Genomic DNA, 19,856 nt, shown 5'->3' on the forward strand with positions numbered 1-19,856 from the left:
CGAACTCTCTTGTTTAGTATCATTTATTTATGGAAAAACGATGTGTATGTAGTACTATCTGCTCCCGGGTTGCACAACTTGTGTCTCAATCTGCTTTAGATAGATGTATGCCAAAATCAAGTTTACAAGTATGGTTGCCGCTCACCCACAACCTGTTACATATTTTTATTAGATATAATCCCACACATAAGTCTCTAACCAGTTGCTATTTATCCTATCAGAGAATTCCTTGACATATGATGAGGATAAAGGAGCTTGGTTTCTGGAGAAAGAGTTGACTGTGAATGTTTATGTTAGGAACCATCTCAAAGTTCATCAATATCCATGATTGCACTACCAGATGTATGTAATCAGCTGTTGACCATACACGATATGGCATGACCATTTATATTATTATGTTTGAATAGCCACTTAGGAAATGTAGGTTGTCCTGACTTGTGAAATTCCATAAACCTGATGACTGCAGTGTTCTTCACAACATATTATGAAGAACAAAATATAGGAGGTAAAAGAGTTTATACTGGCCATATGGCTCTATATCTTACACCTTTGGGATGTCTGTTTCCTCAATGAAGGACGGTACGGATACAATTAGTTAACGAGCTGTTATCAGATCAATCTCTGAAGAGCTACAAGTATGCTCATCATACTTTTGTCGTTTTGCATGTGGTCTTTTGCAAGATTTCCTGGTGCCTTGTTTTAGAGTCCAACCAGCATAATAATTACACGGCTCTGGTGTGTATATCTAAAATGGGTTTCACGGGTTACAACTAAGGTGTTACATAACTGATAGTTAATTAGTACTCCCTCCGTTTCTTTTTATTTGTCGCTGAATAGTTCAATTTTGCACTATCCAGCGACAACTAAAACGAAACGGAGTGAGTACTTTTTTATATATCCAGATAGATATTAGTCCAACAGTTTCTTCGAGATGCAATTAACACTTATAACAACATTTATTTTCTTATATACCCTTATTTTTGTGAAACCAATTTAATGGTCTATGTTATCATTCCAAATTGCCTTATGTTGACACTATGTATATATGATATTCACAATAACAGAGCCATTCATGCTGTTGGGCGCCTTGGATGAACTACCTTTTCTTCAATAAAGATGGATCTCATGCAGATTGATTTTATCCCTTTCTTGCAATGTAACATATATGTTTTATACAAAAAAATTTACTCCCGTCACATCGTACGGGCACTCACCTAGTCTCTACTAACTATTAAGAAGGTAACGTAGACCAAGACGTGCCCCCGCTCACCTTATCACACGGAGCATGTACCTGCTCTCCCACTTACGCTGCATGCAAGCATGCAACTATGCAAGCTACGGGTGCCCTCCTCATCCACTCATGCTGCATGCAAGTCGCCCAAGATAGGCCCTGTGGCTCCCTCCGCTCATGCTGCATGCGTTCTTGTCGAGGCAAATTTTTGCATGTATTTTTAATTAAAATAAAAATTTGAAGAAGCTGAGTGTAGCTTAGTTGGTCGACAGTATGCATGTACGCCCAGACCCGACCCCTCAAGTCCAAGTCATTGTCGAGACAAATTTTTGGATGTGTTCTTAATTAAAAACCCTTCTATGTTAGTCAAGTTTTTTAATAGATATACCCAGATTCTTAGGCATACTTCTCTTTGTGCACAATATATAGAAAATGATGACTAACTATCAACTACCGTCAAATTTACTCAATCATTTCCACAACACTTTTACAACATGTTGCTTATAACTAGCAGATATGAATGCTCATATGTGAAAAGTAAGGATATGAAACTAATACCAAATGTCGTGTTAGCTACTCACAGGAGTACATTATTTATCTCCCAGATTGTTTGAGTTATTTTAACCTACTTATCAATGCATATATCCATGTTATGCTAGCTTTGATGGATGTTCAATTCGGAAGGATGAGCTGAACCGTGTGCATTTGGTTCTTTCTCGTCCTTCTAAATTGGGTTCTTTGTTGTGTTCTCAGTTGCATTTTGACAGTGAATGATTAATCAAGTTTTCCAGTGAAATCTTCGACTGTGAATAGATACCAAAGCATTCAGTCTATACTTAGAGTATAAATTAGTGTAAGGTAATATTTTGCTATACGGATTTTACATATCATAGTGACCGTTGTCGTTATATATTATGTTTTATACAGATTTTTAACTCTCGTGTCAACGCACGAGTATATATCTAATAAATAGATAAGTGAAGAGAAAATAGTAAACTCCTGCCCACACGTCGTCAAACGGTCGAAACTCTACTCGTAGACACGCGAACAGAAAAATCGACCTAGAGAGAGAGCCGGAATCAATAACGTGAACGCAAACCAAAATCATTTCATCCCCGGAACCGGACGCCGAACGGCAGTGCTGCAAAAGTCCGGACAAAGCTCGCGCCGCCCACCGCACCCGATCCGCCTCGCCCAGGCGTGCTGCCGTCCGCTCCCTTCTCCCGCGCCGTCGCCTCCGCCTACGCCCGGGCCGACCCGCTGGACCCAGCGTGCGCCGCTCCACTCGGACGCGCCGCCGCCCTCTCGGGTTGAGGCGGAGGTGCTTGGGGACCCGCCCCCATGGCGAGCGCCGGCAACAGCGGCAGCGGGGACGACGATGCAGGAGGGAAGCTCCTGGCGGATCGCTACCAGAAGGGCGAGGTCCTCGGCGAGGGCACGTATGGAGTCGTCTTCAAGGCCATCGACACCAAGGTCCCCTTACCACACCGATCTCCTAAAGACCTAAACCCTCCCTTCCTGATCTGCGGGCGGCCACCACTCGAGAGTTAGAGCTTGGCTAGTCCGATCAATCCAGCTTCGACCGTAGACAGATGCTTGCGGGGTTTAGCTTTCGGGGTTAGAGGGTTTTGCACGGCGTAGCTCTGTGAATTGGGGTCATTGAGTGGTTGGAGCTTCGCTCTGGATTGACTCTGACTGTGGTAGTTCTACTGCTATCCGCTCTGATGAGAATAAATTTGGTGATTTGGTGTTGCTTTGTTCAGCTGCGCGTTGATTGAACTGTCACTGTAGACACTACAATGTGAATGTTCTGTTCGATACTGGGATTGATTTTTTTGGTTGACTTGTGTATTCCAGGTGTGTAAGGGTGACAACAGATGTGGGGTGTGTTCTTACTGGTCTTAACTTTTATGTTGTGTTATCACCGTTTATTCTTTTCTCACTTCTCAGTGAAGTATATGTGGCCATGATAGGATCGCCACAGTTTAGTTTTCCAGCTGTTCTTAATGCTCACTCATATTTTGTACTCCCTCCATTCCAAATTATGAGAATGTTTGGCTTTTCTATACATAGCTTTTGCTCGCATTTTTTTCTCTAACATGAAGGAGAGCTGCGTATCATTATATTAGTAATAATAAGAAAGTACAGGCCTTACATAGACTAGTAATAATAAGAAAGTACAGGCCCTACATAGACCGAGATACAGAGAACCGCCTTACGGCGGCCAAGATCTAACGTACATAATACATAAATTGATCCATCTATCAAACTAATACTATAAACCACCTTAGGGTGTGGCAGGGGTAGGGGCAGCTGCAAAGAAGCTCAGCCTCTTGGCTCCAGAACATTCCCACATCCGACGCTCCTCTCCAACATGAGATAAAACTGCATTTATACTAGGAGATTGGCTGTCAAAAACACATCTATTTCTATGATTCCACAACACCCATGCTCCCAAAATAATCAGGGAATTGAGACCTTCAGTGATAGGACCAGCAACAGTTTCACTGACATCTTTCCACCAATCCATGAAACTTTGATTGTTTGGTTGTGGTGCCCAACCTTGGAGCGTAAATTTTCTAAGCATGAGGAACCAACATTGTCTAGAGAAGACACAAGCCACAAGTAGATGGTCAATTGACTCCCCTTCCTGGTCAAAGAAAGGACATCTTTTTGGGTGATCAGGCCCACGCTTTTCAAGCTTATTAGCCGTCCAACATTTCTTAAGGGCAGCCAACCACATGAAGAAACGACATTTTGGCGGTGCCCAAGTTTTCCAAATCCTCTTAGAAGGTTCAAAACTTGGTTCCCCACAATGATCTTAGAAACTGTATTTTTCCTCTTCCTGTAACGTGCAAATGAATGAAACAACTTACTGTTTGCATCTCCCTCTTTTAGCCATGAAATCCTTGATCTAAGGCGGGCAATAGTGCGCTTGAGTGAAGCTAAAGCCAGCAAATGCTTTTTCAGTCTGATCAACAGCCACCTCTCGGCTGTAGAAAGGAGACATCCCTCCTGGGCAATCTGAAGCTGGTGAAGCACTTCTCTAGCAAGCTCCAACTGGGAATTAATATGTCCCACCTTCTTGTCATTCCATCTCTGAAAGCCTTACCTGTCGCCTTGAATTTCAAGTCAAGGGTTAGATAGGGGCAATGGCTGGCAGGTATCGAACTCCATGCAATCTGCACAACTTCATGAAAGCCCTCAATCTTTGTCCAAAAGGACTCAAAACGAAAACGCCTTTTAGTAACCTTGTTATTCTTGAGACCCAACGCAAAAGGGCAATGACAAAATCCTCTGATGCTGCAAATTGCAATGGAGCATTAGGAAACATCTCCTCCCAGTCAATCGAACAAAGCACTCTATCTAACTTAACAAGAGTCGGCTGACTCTGTTGATTAGACCAGGTATATTTGCGTCCATGTAGGGGGATCTCTTTGAGAGCAAGATCATCTAACAATTTTCTGAAATGACCCATCGTTGCTCGGTTAATATAACTCGGTCGAGGAGGGAAAGACCGCCCTCCCGGTATTATATTAAGAAGAGACCGAAACATGGTCCCGGCCGAGAAAATCCCCGAACCCTGCCCCCCATCACTAGCAGGCCATCACCGCCCACTCTGCAACGGCCCAGCCGGAGGGTGGCGCGTAGGACGTAACCCGGGAGTTGGCAGGGCACAGCGAGGAGATTTTTTAACCAAGCCAGAAATTCGTCTCCAAGGGGGATCGAACCCAGGACTTGGAGGTGTTACTCGGAAGCCTTAACCATTACGCTATAGGCCCTTTCGCTTGCTCGGTTAATATGAGAGTATTTTTATCAGCAGCCTGTAGGATGAGATTAAAATCCCCCGCAATCATCCATGGACCATGACAAACTGCCCTAATATCCCTCAGCTCCTGAAGAAAAAGAATCTTATCTTCATTATTTTGAGGTCCATAAACACACGTTAACCACCAAGGTTGCCCTACATCCTGGCAGAACTGCACAGTCACACTGTATGCATCAATCTTGGAAACTCCATGAAACCCCAAACGACGCCTCTATGCCACCAGAATACCCCCATTAGCACCAAGAGAAGGCAAAAACCAGAGATCCAGTGAAATCCGACCCCAGCATAGAGAGGAGAATATACTGATAAATCTGCATCATTTTAGTCTCTTGGAGGCAAACCACATCTGCACAACATGAGTTGAGTAAATCACAAACTGAATTTTGACGAGCCATGGAGTTGAGTCCTCTAACATTCCAAATAAGCAGCTTTTCTGGATCCACAAACAGATGGGTCACGACTAATAGAGATTACAACTTATTTAATCCAAGACAACTGGGACAACATCTCCAACACCTCCAACATCATCCACATAGTCTAAATTGTCTGGAATGGACCACCCAAACAGAGCAGCAAGAGCCTGTACATGACTATGGGAAAGCGGGTGTTTAAAAAGCTTGGCATAGTCATCCAGAGCTTGTCGGCTGATCCCATCATTCTCATCAATAATCTGCAAGGCTCTCTTGGCTTTCTTAGTGGATCGTTTTCCCCAATCTTGTATCTTGAACTCCATTCCCACCCCCGCTACTCGTCGACTACGTCGCGGAGCAGGCTGAGAGACTATATGTTGATGTTTGGAGCCTGTAGGAGCCGACAGGATGCTTGAAACCCTTCGTGTTAATTTTCTAATGAACTGTTCCCGAGCGCCGAGCTCATCATCCGATGGAACCGCCTCCGCAGCTACAACGTCCAAGACAGTTCAGACGGAGTCACGGGAGCAGCTGCCACGTTCGCAGATGAATACTGAATCGAGGGGGTAGGAAGAGGTACTCCGTCTTCTGGCAGATCCATCGCCTTTGAAGCTGCTCCCGTGGCATCGGCAGATTCCAAAGGAAGGGTCGAACCTCCTGGAGACAAAGGAAGAATCCCAGAGGACACCATTCCCTGTCCCTGCGGTAGATTTTCCTTGTATTTCCTTTGGAAGTAAACTTTCATAATCCTCATCTCCTTAGTCATGGGCGCGGCGTCATTGACTGGCTTCTCAGCTGTGCTAAAAGAAATGTTCTTAATCACAATTGGCGCCACAAGCGCATCCCTAGCTCCGTGGGTGGCTTCCCTGGGATGTGAAATCTCACAGGCTAGCCCATTAGAATTATGGGCCAAGCCTTCAATATTGACAGGAACACAATCAAAATTCATCAAGGATGGAGAGATGGCTGAATTTAAATTGTCTTCAGTCTCCAAGGCTTTAGGAGTAATTTCTGTATCTCCAACATTTATTGAGGCCTGGACATCAAACACAGCTGTCGACAGACCAAGAGACTCCTCGGGTGTCCCCAAGATGTTAATTGCTGGTGATGTTGTGTCTTCATGCTCCCAGGAAGATTTGAATTCCATAATAATGAGTCATATGCCTTATCATTACCTTGAACCAAACTGCGTTTTGTGTGATCATTGCTTTCACCTAAAGGACCAAGACGATCCAGAACAGAACGACGGCCACTCGCCGGTGGTGGAGGTGGTAGTACAGACTGATCAAAAGCTGGTGAAGATCCTTGTCCATCCGCGCTGTCACGTCAGCCACCAGACTCACGGTAGTGGTGATGGAGGGCCTGAACCGAAGCTGCCAGACCGGAGATTGATATACCAAAGGATCACCACCTTCTATACCAGCGTTCTAACTCCATGGTCGTCGCTCTCAATAGCATGAAACAGCTCAACGATCCACAAATCCCTTGAAGAAGGAATGATGTTTGGATTGCAGCACCATGCCAAACACCGAAAACATGCAAGATTATCAGTGGTTTGAGTGTCTCCAAGGCTTAGGAGTGATTTCTGTATCTCCAACATTTATTTAGGCTTGGGCATCAAACACAGCTGTCGACAGACCAAGAGACTCCTCGGGTGTCCCCAAGATGTTAATTGCTGGTGATGTTGTGTCTTCATGGCTCCCAGGAAGATTTGAATTCCATAATAATGAGTCATATGCTTTATCATTACCTTGAACCAAACTGCGTTTTGTGTGATAATTGCTTTCACCTAAAGGACCAAGACGATCCAGAGCAGAACGACGGCCACTCGCCGGTGGTGGAGGTGGTAGTCGAGACTGTTCAAAAGCTGGTGAAGGTCCTTGTCCATCCGCGCTGTCACGTCGGCCATCGGACTCACTGTAGTGGTGGTGGTGGAGGGCCTGAACCGAAGCTGCCAGACCGGGGAGTGATAGACCAAAGGATCACCACCTTCTATACCAGCGTTCTAACTCCATGGTCGTCGCTCTCAATAGCATGAAACAGCTCAACGATCCACAAATCCCTTGAAGAAGGAATGATATTTGGATTGCAGCACCATGCCAAACACCGAAAACATGCAAGATTATCAATGGATTAAGTGTCTTCATGCACTTGATATACCCAAGCAAAGGGATTTAGCAGTTGCTCAGCTGTAGATAGCTCCCAGGCATGGGCAGGGATTCCTGTGAACTCTACTTCAATCAACTCTAGCATCTCAATTCCTGCTGCTGTCATAAGGCACGACCATCTCTTGCAAATTACCGTGAGAGAACTTGTTTTCATCACAACCTACCGTGAGAGAACTTGACCGTGCTAAGCTCTGGAAGAAAAAGCAGGAAATTGGACGAGGAATAATGCGAATCACCAGAGAATCTTGTGGAACGTCAAGCTTCAGCGCAATCAACTCCGCCAATCAGAGACAGACCTGGTCACGGCTTGCCACAACAGCAGCAACAGATAGGATCACCGCGTGTTGTAGGTCTTCGGTCTTCCTCTGCCTTACTCATGTGAGAATTCCAGCCAATGATGCAAGGGAGAGGCTCAAGGCCAGAAGAAGAGGAGGGCGCTGGTTGAGTAGGCATCTTGCTGACATTAGAACCAGACACAGATGATTTAGCCTGACCTCTAGTCGATCGACGTCGCTTGCATGGATGCTTCCGACGAGGTTGGGCCACATCATCTCCAACATCTGGCGCTCCTGGTTGAGACAAATCCTCCAATGAAGCCTCTGTAGCCAGCTCCCTGCGCTTCGAGGAAGAATCCATAGAGCCTCCTCCACCGATACACTTCCACACCGACACTCTTGGATGATCCCGTATTGCAGGGCACTTCTCTATCCTTGATAAGCGGCTCCACACTGAACCCGAACGTTGTTGTTGTTCTGGCCAGGTCGAGCTCTTGCACGGGCATAAATAAGAATGGTGACCCAAACCATGGCAACAGAAGCATCTTGGAGGGCAGCGACACTGGAAATCGAAATGATCCACTGCCAGGCAGTTGAAGCATCACCCAACCAGGTGTGACGATACTGGCATGCGAAGTCGAGGCGTCGTCGCGTTAGCCCTTCGCCTTTGCGAACTTCGGGAGACAACTTTGATCCACCCATCGCCTTCAGCTGCATTTGAGTGTTCCTAGAGTTTGACCGGCCCCACACTTTTCGAAACACAGTTGACATGACCGACCGACTTCGATGAGCCGGAGCAATCGTCGACGTCTTTCCACTGCACTACATGTTCTTTCTGCTGAAGATGCAGAACCCGCCGGCTCCTGGGAGAAAAGGAGTACCTCTCTGAAGGACCGACGACCACTACAACGCTCCTCATCTGAGAAGCCTGGGTTGGTGGAATCCTAGCGCTCGAATTTAGAGCAACCACGAGAGCGGAGGGACGATGAAGGGGTAGGGGTGGTGGGGGTGGGGGAAGGACGCAACATATGAGGAAGAGGGATGGATTGGGTGGGGTTCGCCGCCGTGTTGGTGAGGTGGCCGCCGGGCTCAGGGCGAGCACCGGCGAGGGCAGGTGGAGGGGAGGGGAAACGTCTGGCATCCCAAACGTCGACACCACTTTGACTTGGTCAGCGCCCTCTTTCTTCAGAATCAAGGTGATATATGCAGAGTTCAACTTATAATTTTTTTTTTCAAATTTTCTGGTCCAAACCGCCAAAACTGCAGCCATAATATCCTCTTTAATAATGGGCCAGCAAGCCTTATAAAACCTGCCAGTAAACCCATCCGGCCCCGGTGCTTTATCAGATGGCAGACTTTGAATTGTGTTGCACACTTCATGTTCAGAAATGAGGTCATCCAGCTCTAGCAGATTGAGGTCTGGAATAGCAGTATTCTCCAGAGCTTCAAGATTAATTAATAGAGCACAATCTGTCCCTGCTCTTCCCAATAAGATCATAATAAAACTGATCCACAGCCAGGGCCTTATCATCATGGGCAGTAATATACTGTAAATATGTATGTATGTATGTAAGGTCTTTGGTCTATAGAAGTGTCTAGATATGTTATAGAAAAACCAAAATGACTTATAATTTGGAACTGAGGGAGTAAAAGTTTTCATTCTGTTTGACCTGCTGTGTTCATGAGTTGCTGGATTCTGTTCCTTTTCAGACTGGAAATACAGTCGCGGTAAAGCGAATCCGGATAGGAAAGGACAAGAAGGAAGGTGTCAACTTCACTGCGTTGAGGGAAATTAAACTACTTAAGGAGCTGAAAGATCCTAATATTATAGAGCTGATTGATTGTTTCCCTTACAAGGAAAATTTGCACCTTGTGTTTGAGTTTATGGAGACCGATCTGGAAGCTCTCATAAAAGATAAGAACATAATACTCTCTCCAGCTGACACAAAATCATATGTCCAGATGATGTTAAAAGGTCTAGCGTTCTGCCATAAGAAATGGGTGCTACACAGGTACCTACTATCTCGCTAATCTCATTCAAATGAGAACAGCGTTTGATAAGCTTTGTTGCAGGGATATGAAACCAAATAATTTACTCATTGGTGCCGATGGGCAGCTCAAGCTTGCTGACTTCGGTCTGGCCCGTGTGTTCGGGAGTCCAGGAAGGAACTTCACTCACCAGGTATTTTTATAGACTTATGTATATGAGCATCTAGTTAATCGTTTCCTGAACTTAGAATCCAGTTGCAGAAGCAAGATTCACCTTATTTTATCATTATATTTCTAAGGCAGTGTATTCTAGTCATCTGGATATTTAGATAAATGGATTTTTTTTCTTTTACCAAGGAAAACCATGACGAGTGCATGCTGAAATTTATTGACTCATTTAATTGCCTTGCAAGAGCAGTGATAATGGGAACTGTGTCAGTTAGTAAATTTATTTTAGTTCTTTTTTACTTTTTTAGTGTTATCTATTTTGGAGCTTTATTATAACCCTTTTTCTAGCAATTGTTTGCTGACATAAATGATGCAATATATTAAGCCACCAAAGTATCTTTGCAACTGCTGACTTTCTTAATATAACTAGTGAAAATGCTTAATCTTGTGCAAAACAATACCATTTACATGAGGAAGATCTTAGGGGCCATTCAGATCCTTTCATTTTGGGGGAATTGGAACCTACTTAATGACCAAGGCTATTTGGCTTGGAATTTGACATTCCACAACTTTCCGTAGTTTGGATATAAGTCTATCTTAAATTCATAGGGTGGGAGATGGAAATTGATTTTATAGATTAGCATGCTAATCATCATGCAATTTATAGCATGTTCTTTGGCTCGCTCGCCTATAACACAAATGCAACATATAAGTATCTCCCTCATATGGCCAACAATAGTATACAGATATATTCCGTATACAACCATATTAGCTTAATTGATCTGTGCCTAAATTATGATTATTAGAATGGATTTCAATTCCAAGGATCCAAATGGAGCCTTAGTGAATCTGCAGGATATCCCAACGGATATCCTACTTCATATATCAGCTTTTAGATTGCTGTTTTCGTTGCATGACACGATTAGAAAAAAAAATCTGTTCTTTTATTTGGGAAGTATGCTTCCAGCTAGTCAACTTTTCTGATTAGGGAAGATGCTAATGTATTATTCATTTTTGAAGGATATCATTTTTTTACATATGGCTGGTTTTCATCTTAGCATTATAGACCTGGAAGTTCTTCTAATCATAGTTCCTATTTAGTAACACATGTTATGCGATCAAAGGCTAGCTGTAGTTCTCTGTGTTGAGCAGTTATTTAGTGTTTTCCTTGTTTTTTATTTTTTTTATCAACTAGACTAGATTTATTTTGTCTTGGTGGTGGCAGGCATGTGAATTTTAACTGTTTTTACATGTAGGTCTTTGCACGTTGGTACCGGGCACCAGAATTATTATTTGGCTCGAAGCAGTACGGATCTGGGGTGGATATTTGGGCCGCTGGATGTATTTTTGCTGAACTGCTTACTCGCAGAGCCTTTCTCCAGGTTAAGAACCTCTTAATTTTTTCAATGGAATTCACTCTTTCATTTAAGACTAAGAAATGTTCGAATGCTCAGAAGTTAATATCCATATCTAAGTCAGTTGTTGATTGATAATGCACTAACTACATGTGTCCACTAGATTTGTACGTCAACTGTAATTTTTGCAGCAGGACCACTGGACCAGACTACTTTTTGATATGGAAAACTGTCTATTCCTAGTTAGGTGAGAGGACTGATGCTGCAACCAGCCTGCTTTTGAACTTCTAAATAATTATATTAAGTAGATCACTGTAGTTGCCTTTGTGACGATAAAAACTCTTACCACCACCACCACCACAACAACAACAACAATAACAACAAAGCCTTTTATCCTAAGCAAGTTGGGGCATGCTAGAGTTAAAAACCCAATAGAACCCACAAGTCAAGTTTCAGGCACATGCATAGCTGTTTTCCATGCACTCATATTCAAGGCTAAATCCTTGAGTATATCCCATCCTTTCAAATACCCTTTTAGTGCCTCTTCTCGTGTTAACTTCGGTCTTCCACTTCTCTTCTCATCGCTATTCCGCCTTAGGGGAGTAGCCGAGGAAGACACAACGAGTGGAACAGTGAGATAGCTTCTGGGGAGCAGTGGCGGAAGTGTTGGGATAGCAGGCGCAACCGAACACATGGAGGTGGTCGTAGGAGGGGGCTATGCCGTATAGGGAAAAGTGGGGAGTGGGGTGGCTCACCACCTTCGAGGGGAGGCGGTTGAGGAGATGAGTGGCAGTGTTTAGGGCCTCTGCCCTGTAGCTAGCAGGGAGAGACGCCTGAAAGAGAAGACAACGAATCATGTTGGTGGTGGTGCGAATGATGCGTTCGGCCCAGCCGTTCTGGGGGGAGGTGTATGGGCACGAGAGACGCAATTGGACGCCGTGGGTGAGGAAGGAGCGAGAGGCGTTGTTGTCGAACTCGTGGCCATTATCACGTTGAAGGGCACGGTCCGAGCGACGGAACTGGGTGGAGACCCAGGCGAAGAAATGGGTGAGGGTGTGAAAGGTGTCGGACTTAAACCGTAGAGGAAAGGTCCAGAGAAAATGGGATTGTGTGGCGTCCACCTCAGCTGTGCCTTGTGCTGATATAGGTCAGCTTTAGTCGCTTCTCAATCGGAGTGTGGTCTGGGTTGCAGTCGACCAGTCTACCTAGCTCGATGATGCGCTTGGTGTAGGTGGTCTGACCGAGAGATGTCGATGTTGTCCTAGTGCAACTCGATGCCAAGGTAGAAGCAGAGAGGGCTTGGATTGCTATCTAGAAGGTGGTTTTCACTTCTCCTTGAATGCTTCCACTTCACCTTCATCAACGATGTTAATCACTAAGTCATCAACGTAGATGTCAACAAGTAGGACAGAGTGGTTACTACCCCGCTACTATATGACAACCCTCGTGTGTGCTCTGCTGGAACCCCATCTCCTTGAGCGTGGCATCCAACTTAGCGTTCAAGGCGCACAACCCTAGCACAGGTCCTTGCCTTCTTGGCCGACGACAGCAAACCCGAGGTCTGGCACACGTAGACCTACACACGTAGACCTACTCCTTTAGGAGTTTAGGTCATCCTTGAGAAAGGCGGACTTCACATCCATGTGATGGACGCATTAGCCCTCCTATGCTGCCAGTGTGAGGAGAACGCGGTCGGACTCCATGTGTACGACAAGCGTAAATGTGTTGTCATAATCGATTCCCTCATGCTGGATGAAGTCGAGTCACGCGCCAGTTGCCTTGCCTTGTGTTTGACCATCACTCCTAGCCTCATTCTTCTTGAATATTGACCTTCAAGACCCACTTCAAGGTGATCGAGCGGTAGCTGCCCAGGAGATCATCAAGGTCCAAGGTGCATTTCTTCTTGATGGCGCCCATCTTCTGTTGCATTGCGACATGCTAGGCCATGCCACCTTTTGCCTCGGCTGAAGAGCATGACTTGCCATCATGCTGTAGGTATAGCTCCGCCCTAGATTCATGGTGTACGCAGTGGCGGACGCAGGACGAGAATTCATGGGGGCCAAAAAACCGCTTGACAAAATCAAGCAAAATACTGTAAAAAACTAGTGTTGCATTGAATTCAAGTTTCATTTCATTACACGACACAAGTTCAAAGAAAAAAATAAATGAACAAAGAAGCAAACATACTGCTAAGTTCTTACTAACCTAATCAAAATCATGTGTACCTTGTCGAATATCGATCTCCTCAAAGGTAGGAGTGCCGAGAAAGGGGTGTAGTTAGGGGTGTCTCCAGTTAAGAGCCAGAGCTTGCTGGTTTGACAAGCTCGCCGACCTCCAAGGACGAGTCACATCATCGCGACGAGCAAGATCGGGTCTGTCCGGCGAGCTGGTGTCACGATGACGATGAGCGAGATCACCGGAAGGGAGTGGGGTTGGGCGGTGTCGCGCGTTAGGAAGGGGCGGCGACAGGCGACATAAGGAACGATACATTAGAGTTGACTGGCTCAGGCTGTGTCGAGAAGAATGGGACTACCATATTCAAAATGTTCCTGGATCGAGGAACAGGGTCGCGGGTCGACACTTTAAAAATATGGTAAAGGGAGGTATACATCTATGGGACGTGAATTATGAATTTGATATGCTGAGTCTAATGGGTCGATGATCCCGGGTCGATTCTGTGGGTTAATGGTCGTGTTCTAAAATTCCAATAACCCTACGTGTTATGCCCTAGCGGCCCAGCCTAATACTAGCTTAACACAACCTAACACCAATCCAATACCATCTCATTCTACCATTGAAACCTTATACTTATGCAGGCAGAAAAACTTAAACCCACCTAAAACTTTATTTTTTTTCTATACTAACACTAAGTGAACTTTTAGATATATAAGAGGTAGCAAAATTGAGGGGGGCCATGGCTCACTTTACCCCCCCCCTCGGTTTGCCCTTGGGTGTACGCATCCTGGCGCCAGTTTATCACTGAGGATGTCATTGACAAAATGGTAGCATAGGGTGTGTTGTCGTGGATGCCATTGATGTGATCATCATTATGCTCCAGAATATGAGTGTGACTCTTTGTCTCTCGCTGTTGGTCGAAGTCGATAACGATAAGCCGATGGGCGTGGCTGGCATGACGTGTGTGTGCGACATGGTTGGCAACATTGGCATCCCTAGTGCTGAGTGAGTCGGTCTCGGTGATAGAGTCAACCTACTTACTCCCACAAATTCCCTTAGGTGGATGTAGTCGACGTGAAAGTTGTCAGGCACCACCTTCATGCTGCCACCACCCTCCTTTGTTCAAGCCTAGCTCCGACATCCATTGCACATGACGTCGTGCACCGTGCACACACACTGTGTCGCAGGGTCGAGGATACGATATGCTTTGATGCCGTATGTTCAGCAGATGAAGACCTTTGATGTGCTTCAGTCATCGAGCTTCCCAACATGGTTGAGCTCCTTTGTATGCCAAGCAACCGAATTTGTAGAGGTGGCTCATCGTCGGCTTGCTCCCGTGACGGGCCCCCTCGTGTGGTGTTTTGCTATTGAGGCTCTTGATTAGTGAGCGGTTGAGAAGATGGATAGGTTATCAATTTATCACCGCCTCCCCATAAGACTGTCGGCATGTCCTTTTGCTTGAGAAGCATGCAAATCATTGCCACCATGGTCTGGTACTTGCGCTTGACGATGCTATTTTGTTGTGGCGTGTACGATGTGGACTAGCGGCGTTGGATTCCCTCGTTGGCGCAATACTCGGTGAATTCGACCGCAGTGAACTCGTTGGTGTTGTCTATGTGTAGAACTCGGAGCTTGCAACCTCTCTTCCACAATGGCTTGAATTCGCTTGATGGCGTTCGCAACGACAACCTTTGTCATGTGGAGCACCACCCACAAGTAGTGTGATGCGTTGTTGTTCAGGAGGTAGAAGCGCTGATCGCAAGGGGTTGTCGGCATGATGGGTACTGCATAGGTCACGATGCACAAGCTCGAGCTGCTTCTGCCTTCTGGTATTGATAGCTTGCTTGGCATTGGGAGGGGAGTCACTTTAGCTTCATCATCATGCAAATGTCTCAGAGCTGCTCCATATGGTCAACGCGTAGCATGCACCGCACCGTCTCCTCGACTTAGAGCTTCTTTAGGGCCTCAAATGGAGGTGCCCAAAGCACTCGAGCCAGTGTAAGGCCTCGTATCGGCGAGCGGCAAGGCAGAGGTCCTGAGTCACTTCCACATGTAGCACATATAGTCGATTCCTCCCATGGTTGACCTTAGCGAAGAGATGACAACGGTGGTCCTAGTCGCGGCCACCTATGAACCGTTTTCATCAAGCTGCCCAAGGTTGTTGATGGAGTTCCTTAGCGTGAGGATGTAGTAGATGCCACTGAGGAGCCTGTGCTAGTCGGTCTTGGCCACAAAGATGACGGAGCCGACACCTGGGACCTCGACAGCAGACATGTCATCGAACTCGACGGAGTTGCAGATGCTCTGATCTAGGTTGGAGAAGTGGTCCCATCGCTCGATCATGTGGTGAGCGGTGCTGCTGTTGAGGTACCATCCCTTGATCTTGTCGCTGTTGAGGGAATGTGGACACACGACTTTGAGGTGGAAGAGAGCGGTGACTGACGAGGAATGGGGAAAGTTTGAGTTTTCCCCTATGCTCTTGGTCGCAGCTCCAACTTACATGGACTAAAAAAACACAGGTTTGTCATCCTCGTCCGCCTGGGCCATGTGGTTTGCGCCACCACACTTGGGCTGCAGGCAATCCTTGGCCCAGTGGTCTGTCTTGCCGTAGTTGAGGCAGGCATTGTCTCGGGTTGCCCTTAGGTCCTTGGTGCAGCATCGCCATCCGTGCCTGCACATGCGGGGAGCTTTCTTGCACTGTGATGTCAACGACTGTTTGATGAGCCTAAGCCCCCCCCCCCCCTCTTTTCGCTGCTTCTGTCGGGTGAGCTACAGTTCCTTGGTGAAGAGGAGCTTGCCACCGATGGTGATAGGATCAGCCGATGACGGTTCTTCGCGGTCATCGACAGCCTTGAGCCTCATCGTCACCTCCTTGATCATTAACGTGAAGTCTAGGAGCGTCTCCATCGCCAAAGGGATCTATGTGTACTTGGGGACGATGCAGGTGATCTTCTTGAAACCAATGGTTTCAAGTCTTCTAGTCGAATTCACTGGACGACCATGTGATTAGTCGCGATTAGGGCGACGACCTGGACGATTAGTTGGTCATGGTCACCTCTAATCGCCCATCTAGTCGTCCTGTGCATCTCCAGGACTTATGTATAGATATATATACTATGCATTATATTAATCTGTCCTGGTCACACAGCCATTCATAAATTTTATGTTGATATCATCTGGAATGATTTTTTTACCTGTATAAGTAAGCTTATTGCACCGTCCATGTGAACTTGTCACTTCATGCTGCTTTTTGGGTGCAAATTTGCAGCAGATTGAAATTGTTACTGTCACATTTCCAGTGGACGTGTTTCTAGTAACTATAAACATCATAACCTAAAACTTCCTTATATAGAATATGTAAAAGACCAATAAATGTTTTGAGTTATGCTACCACTTGACTGATTAAGGATACTTATTCTTATTAATGGCTTTTCCCGGAGCACGTTGGCATATCAGATCTTTTGCAATATTTTTTGCACGAATGCCACTAGACACTAATTGATTTGCAAAAAGAGGGGGGCGTGTTACATCATTACATTAGGCATGACATAGAAAGTGTAGACGATTTCCTTAGAAATTGACAGTAATGGCATTTTCTGGGTGGTCCTAGAAAAGGATTAAACTGGCAAAACTTTTCACTTCTGTTTGAATTCAATAATACTGTAGAATATAAATAAACAACATAATATGACAGTTCTTCTCACCTTGTCCTGGTTTGATCCCTGCTTAAGGTGGTGTTTTTCTCAAATTCGTTTAGCTGACATGGTTCTCACATTTGAAAATGGAAACATTATATTTTATGTTCAGGAGGTTAATAGAACCAGCGACCTCAAGTATGGGCATGAAGCATGCCTCTCACGGTCTCACCAATCGAGTTGCACTCCTGGGTTTGGTTTATAGGCTTTTGTTTCTCTTTATTCTTGCATCAAGAAATTAAAATTGAACAATGATTTAACTGATTGAATTGAAAACAAAATCGGTAGGCAAGCATTACTGATGCGCAGCAGTTAATTTTTTGCTAAACTGTAGAGTTGCACTACAAAGAACCATCATTTGGGTTTTCTTGTTGAATGGTGTACCGTGTACTTAGATATTGGGATTAGGAAACACTATTGTAGTCAGTGGGTGGCAAATCCATTATTGTAGCTACGCGGCTTCATTAAGGACGCCTGATTCACAAAAAGTGTTATTTTGCAGGGTTCTAGTGACATTGATCAACTTGGGAAGATTTTCGCAGCACTTGGGACCCCAAAATCTTCTCAATGGCCTGACATGGTTTATCTTCCTGATTATGTTGAATACCAATATGTTGCTGCACCTCCACTACGTACGTTGTTTCCAATGGCCAGCGATGATGCTTTGGATCTTCTGTCAAAAATGCTTACCTATGATCCAAAAGCAAGAATCAGTGCTCAGCAGGCTCTAGAACACAGGTGCAACAATGTGACTGATTGGAAACTCTGTTACGTTCTCTTCCTTGTATGGATGACAAATGTTTATGTTTTGTTTTAAGGTACTTTTCATCGTTACCTGCACCAACAAGACCATCGCAGCTTCCAAGGCCACGTCGGAAAGGAGATCAAGGGAATAACAAGATTCCTGATCTCAACCTGCAGGATGGCCCTATGGTGCTCTCCCCGCCAAGAAAGTTACGTAGGGTGACAGCGCATGAAGGGATGGAAGGTATGCACAGGACAGATAAAGTGGACGAACATCCTTCTGGGATGAGGCACACCGATGACATGCCCAGTCAGAGTTCTAGAATTCCAATGTCAGTTGATGTTGGGGCTGTGTTTGGCACACGACCTGCACCTAGGCCAACATTGAACAGGTAAACAGCACTAGCCTTGCTGAGTAAAGCTTGTACTATTTATATGAACAGAACAGGTAAAAAACATAGTGCCTTGTTGGTGTACTTAGCTCTCCTGTTGTGGGAAATAATTGAACATGTCAACCTCCTGTTTTGCAGTGCGGACAAGTCTCGTTTAAAACGGAAACTTGATATGGATCCAGAGTTTGGATACGCGGAGTAGAAGGAACACATGTTTACATGCACCATTCTTTTCTTATTGGGGATGTTGATTTTTAAAATAAGATTCTGACACAATCAACTGAGATGTTACCGTCATCGCCTCACGAAGAGGAAAACTGAAGAGAGATTATTCTAATTTATCCCGAGTCACATAGGGTATTACAGCTAACCAATTCCGTAAGGCAGGCTCTTGAAAACAGTAGACTCAATGGGATATTCATGAGTGGAGAGTGTTATGGGGAATTGGAGGATGGAAAAGCTTGCTCCATGCGTGTTTGTACGTGTTTTGCCAAGATTGTGCTGAAGCATCTGATCTATCTACTGATTCTCTATTTTCCGTACTGTCAATTCCCGTTCTTGTATGGACAGAGCTTTGAGCATGTTTTCAGTCAGACACCTTAGGCAGTGATTCTTATTGTACAACTTATATCATCTGACATTTCTTTTGAGATGATTAAACAATGCATGGCGAAAAAGGGGGGAAAAGTGGTCTTGATTTCGTCTCCGTTCACAATGTGCCCTTCCTTTTCCTTCTGAGGGCCCGTTGCTTTGGAACCGTGGTCTAGAATGAGGCCAAATTTCGTGGGTAATTTGTGTATAAGTTTTGATCACTCGAACTATTCCGAGGTGGAATTCAGAAGAAGCGAACAGAGCTGAAATGGAAAAACTCCATTACTCAATACTGCCATGATGGAGGCATAGGGCTGGTAATAAGCTCGGCTCGGTGCAGCTTAGTAGATGATCGAGCTTGGCTCGGCTTAGCTCGAAGTTAGCGAGCCAGCGTGAGATACACCTTGGTAAATATAATTACAATATATATAAGATTAATATTTTTTCCGTTCCAATGTGAGATACACCTTGGTAAATATAATTACAATATATAAAAGATTAATATTTTTTCCGTTCCAATTTATAATTCGTTTGACCTTTTTATCCCAAATTTGATCGGCTCGTCTTATTAAAAAAATCATAATTATTGTTGGTTTTTACTATGATATCGTCTACTCTATAACATACATTAAGTATGAATTTGAATTTTACATTTTTCGTAAATTTTTTTGAATAAGACGACCCGGTCAAACTTGACACAAAAAGTCAAACGAATTAAAAATTGGGACAGAGAAAGTAGTATTTAAATATAAAATATATAGCTATTATTTAATATTATGAGCAATTTAAAATTTGAATTGTATATATCCATCATTAAAGACTAAGAAATTAACC

At 44.8% G+C, this 19,856-nt stretch overlaps 1 protein-coding gene across 1 annotated transcript; it reads left to right on the top strand.

Annotated features, from left to right (window-relative positions):
- The first annotated feature begins 2,357 nt into the window (after window positions 1–2,357).
- On the top strand, window positions 2,358–19,131 carry LOC100272776 (uncharacterized). Its single transcript, NM_001147229.1, has 7 exons — window positions 2,358–2,704; window positions 9,624–9,925; window positions 9,987–10,095; window positions 11,327–11,452; window positions 17,798–18,033; window positions 18,114–18,431; window positions 18,570–19,131. Exons 1-7 carry the CDS (start codon window positions 2,573–2,575, stop codon window positions 18,631–18,633), a joined length of 1,287 nt encoding a protein of 428 aa, NP_001140701.1. The 5' UTR covers window positions 2,358–2,572; the 3' UTR covers window positions 18,634–19,131.
- The last annotated feature ends 725 nt before the right edge of the window (window positions 19,132–19,856 follow it).

Source organism: Zea mays, chromosome 8 (genome assembly GCF_902167145.1).
Source record: "Zea mays cultivar B73 chromosome 8, Zm-B73-REFERENCE-NAM-5.0, whole genome shotgun sequence".
NCBI lineage: Eukaryota > Viridiplantae > Streptophyta > Magnoliopsida > Poales > Poaceae > Zea > Zea mays.